At 61.4% G+C, this 4,379-nt stretch overlaps 2 protein-coding genes across 2 annotated transcripts in view; one reads left to right on the forward strand and one right to left on the reverse strand.

The window, feature by feature from the left end:
- LOC106896730 (tenascin-X-like) overlaps positions 1-1,581 on the forward strand; it is a 9,239-nt gene extending 7,658 nt beyond the window's left edge. Inside the window, exon 7 of the mRNA XM_014956928.1 lies at positions 1,486-1,581. Within this exon, the coding sequence (XP_014812414.1) occupies positions 1,486-1,566 (81 nt within the window). The 3' untranslated portion in view covers positions 1,567-1,581. The remainder of the gene's footprint in view (positions 1-1,485) is intronic.
- Positions 1,582-1,627: 46 nt separating this feature from the next.
- On the reverse strand, positions 1,628-4,094 carry LOC106896731 (steroid 21-hydroxylase-like; the record flags this gene model as incomplete). Its single annotated transcript, XM_014956929.1, has 3 exons — positions 1,628-2,286; positions 2,694-2,797; positions 3,919-4,094. Coding segments are annotated over 3 exons (528 nt in total), but the record flags the coding sequence as incomplete, so codon positions are not given.
- Positions 4,095-4,379: the final 285 nt, after the last annotated feature.

Raw genomic sequence — 4,379 nt, forward strand, 5'->3', positions numbered from 1 at the left:
GGGCCAGAGTGCGGTTAATGGGGGACAGAGGGGACCATAACGGGGTCTATAGGGGCCACAGTGGGGCTACAGGCACTATAGGGGACCTACAGGAGCCATGGGGGGGGACTAGAGGGGGCCGATGGGGCTAAAATGTACATAATGGGGACTGCGGGCACCATATGGGACCTATAGCGGAGGGTCCATAGGGGGGCTATAGGTGCTAGGGACCTATACAGGACCTGTAGCGGAGGGACTGAAGCGTGCATCATAGGGCACGTAGGATGGGTATAATGAGGCCTATAGGGGGCGCTATAGGCACCATAGGGGACTTGTAGGACTCCATAGGGGGAACTAGAGGGGACTGATGGGGACCATGAAGGGGTCTAAAGGGCCAGAGAGGGCGTATAGGGCACATAATGTCATCTATAGAGGCCACGTGGGACCTAGAGGGGCTGTGGGGGACCTATATGGGGCCATAGGGGGCAAGTGGGGGGAACCAATGGGGCCAGAGTGGGGTTGGGGTCTCTACAGAGGTCTAGAGGGGACATGGGGGGGTCCCATGGAGGTCACAAGATGACCTCTAACAGGGCTATAGCAACCATAGGAAGTCCTATAGGGGGTAAGGGGGAGGATGTCCTATGGGGTGGGGGGTACCTAAGGGGGAATTATCGAGCACAGGACCCCCATGGCACTGTCCCCAACAGCGGTTACCTATGGGGCCCATAGGGGTGCTAAAGAGGGGGGGGGGAGGGGGCACCCTTATGGGTGACAGGGGCTCTAGGGGCTATACAGGTCATATGCCCTACAGGCTCCATAGGGCCCAGAACCCTACAGAGGCGAGCCCCAGATCCCCCCATATGGGTGAAAGGCCCTAGGGCAGAGATCTATGGCCCATGTAGGGGTTCTGCAAAGCCCTATATGGGTTCTGTCTCTACAGAGGTCTAGAGGGGACATGGGGGGGTCCCATGGAGGTCACAAGATGACCTCTAACAGGGCTATAGCAACCATAGGAAGTCCTATAGGGGGTAAGGGGGAGGATGTCCTATGGGGTGGGGGGTACCTAAGGGGGAATTATCGAGCACAGGACCCCCATGGCACTGTCCCCAACAGCGGTTACCTATGGGGCCCATAGGGGTGCTAAAGAGGGGGGGGGGAGGGGGCACCCTTATGGGTGACAGGGGCTCTAGGGGCTATACAGGTCATATGCCCTACAGGCTCCATAGGGCCCAGAACCCTACAGAGGCGAGCCCCAGATCCCCCCATATGGGTGAAAGGCCCTAGGGCAGAGATCTATGGCCCATGTAGGGGTTCTGCAAAGCCCTATATGGGTTCTATAGGGTTCTGTGGGGGTTGTGGGGTTCTACAGGGGCTCTAGAGGGGTTCTACAGAGTGCTGTAGGGTTCTGGGGGGGCTCTAGAGGGGTCTGTAGGGATGCATAGGGGTCTATGGGGTGTTTATAAGAGATCCATAGGGTCTGATGGACTCGCCCCCTGCTCTCCCCAGGGCATCAACTGGTTTCCCTGGAAAGGCTTCGAGTTCTCCATCCCCTTCACCGAGATGAAGCTGCGGCCGCAGCGCGACTGAGGGGACCCCGGGGGGGTCCGGGCAGCACCCAGGAAGGAGATGGGACTTGATGGGGGACGGGGAGGGGTCAGAGGCGAAGCTTTTATTGGAAGGGGGGGGGTGAAATAAAAGCTGCCCGGAGCCCCTTCGACCCCAGAGAACTCAGGTGTCCGGGGTGGGGGTAGGAGGGCACCCAGGCTTCTGGAGACGCGAGGAGCAGGAGGACTTGGGCACTGGGGGGGACCCAGGCACCCAAGGGTGCACCCTCAGACACCCAAGGGTGCAGCCCTGGGCACCCAAGGGTGCACCCCCAGGCAAACAGGGGGTGCAGCCCCAGAAATCCCGGGGTGCAGCCCTGGGACTCAGGGGGTGCCTCTCCATAAATCCAGAGGTGCGGCCTTAGGCACTCGGAGATGCACCCCCGGCACCCAGGGGTGAACCTCTGGGGACCCCAGGAAGCCCAGAGCACCCAGAGGTGTCCCCCCAGGTGCGCTTAGGCAGGGGGCAGGCAGGGCAGCAGGCGGAGGCGGAAGGGGGGGGGTCGCAGGACGGTGCCTCCTGACCCCCCCAGCCCGGGCGCCCCCTCCCCTGCTGCGGGGGGCTCCAGCCGGAATTCCCGCAGGATCCAGCCCAGGAAGACGAAGAGCTCGGCCCGTGCCAGCCCCTCCCCCGGGCAGGATCGGGCCCCGCAGCCAAAGGGCAGGAGGGCACGGGAGGGGGCATCTGGGGCCAGGAACCGCTCTGGGGGAACAAGGTGGGGGTCAGGGGACCTGGGCGTCTGGGGTGGGACCCAGGGGTCTGAGCAGGGCACCCACCCCAAGGGGTTCAAGGGACCCAGACATCTGGGAGGGGACCCCAGCATCTGAACAGGGCACCCACCCCAAGGGGTTCAGGGGTCCCAGGTGTCCAGGGGAACCCACCCAAAGGGGTTGAGGGGCCACCCCAAGGGGTTCAAAGGACCCAGGCATCCAGGGAAGGGACCCACCCCAAGGGGTTCAAGGGACCCAGGTGTCTGAGCAGGGCACCCACCCCAAGGGGTTCAGGGCACCCAGGTGTCCAGGGGAACCCACCCAAAGGGGTTGAGGGGCCACCCCAAGGGGTTCAGGGGACTCAGACATCCAGGAGGGGACCCCAGGGTCTGGGCATACCAGGCAGGAAGTCCTCGGGGTGGTCCCAGGTGTCGGGGTCCCTGTGAGCTGCCAGCAGGTTGGGGACCAGTATGGAGCCGACCGGCACCGGGATCCCACCAATACTGGGAAGACAGGCATTGCTGGGGTTACTGGGAGATACTGGGGAGCACTGGGGTTCTATTGGGACCTGCTGGGCTCTACTGAGGCCTAGTGGGGTGTACTAGGACTTGGTAGGATCTACTAGGACCTGCTGGGACTTACAGGGAGTCTGTTTGGATCTACTGGGGCCATGCTGGGCTCTGCTGGGGCCTACCAGGTTCTACTGGGGCCTAGCGGGCTCTGCTGAGGTCTACCGGGATCTGCTGAGGCCTCCCTGGGATTTTCCAGGGTCTACTGGTGGGTAGGGTCAGGCAATTCCCTGAGCCTACTGGGGTCTAGAGACCTACTGAGGCTCACTGGGGTCTACTGGGACCTGCTGGGGTCTACTTGGGCCTGTTGGGGCCTGCCAGGGTCTACTGGGATGTACTGGGACCACCCCGAGCCTACTGGGGCCTACTGGGATGTACTGGTGTCTACTGAGGCCTGCTAGGAAGTGCTGGGGCCTACTGCAACCCCATGGGGCCTACTGCGCTCTGCTGGGGTCTATAAGGGTCTACTGGGACGTGCTGGGGTCTACTGGAATCTACTGGGACTTCCTGGCCTGCACTGGGGTCTTCTGGGGCCTATGAGGCCCTACTTAGAATGCCCTACTGGTCTACAGTGGTTCATTGTAGTCCATACTGGCCTGTACTGGTCTATAGTGGTCCATACTGGTTCAAAACACTGAGACACATTGGTGTGCAGTGCTGCAACCTGACACCCAGTGGTTCATAACGGTCTATAATGGGTCCATGCTGGTTCATACCAGTACATGCTTGTCTAAACTGGTTCCTACTGGTCCATACTCATCTAAACTGGTTCCTACTGGTCTATACTGGTACAAAACACTGATACATTTTGGTGTGCATTGCTGCTATCAGATGCCCCCAGTGGTTCCCACTGGTCTATGATGGTTCATACTAGTACATGCTCATCTATACTGGTCCATACTGGTCCAGCCTCATCTAAACTGGTCCAAACCACATGGGTGCGCAGTCCTGCAACCTGATACCCAGTGGTTCCTACTGGTCTATAGTGGGTCACGGTGGTTCATACTCACACATGCTCATCTCTACTGGTCCGTACTGGTTTCTACTGGCCGTACCTGGTGTGGCGGAGGGCGCAGTGGGGCAGGGCCAGTGGGGCGGGGGGGCAGAGGCGCAGGGTCTCGGTGATGGTGGCGTGGAGAAGGGGCAGGCGCCCCACGTCCCCCGGCTCGGGGGGCCCAGTGGGACCCAGTTCCCGCCACAGCTCCTCCCGCAGCTGCGCCTGCAGCTGGGGACACGTGTGTCACAGGCGTGTCACCACCTCATGGGGTGACACACGTGTCATGGAGCATTGCATGTGTGGGGGTGTCCCACCCTGGGGGGGGAACCCAGTGGCAACGAGGGGGACAAAGGAGCTGCGTGGGATCATGGGTGTGATACACATGTGGCTGTGGCACACGTGTGTGGCACCTTGGGGTGGTGTAAGGGGAGGGGGACACGGGAGACGTGTAGGACATGGGTGGGGACATGGGGGGGCACCCCTGGGGACGTGGGGACAGGCGTGGGGATGCAGACACAG

This window comes from Calidris pugnax, unplaced genomic scaffold (assembly GCF_001431845.1).
Source record: "Calidris pugnax isolate Ruff unplaced genomic scaffold, ASM143184v1 scaffold356, whole genome shotgun sequence".
In the NCBI taxonomy this organism is placed as follows: domain Eukaryota; kingdom Metazoa; phylum Chordata; class Aves; order Charadriiformes; family Scolopacidae; genus Calidris; species Calidris pugnax.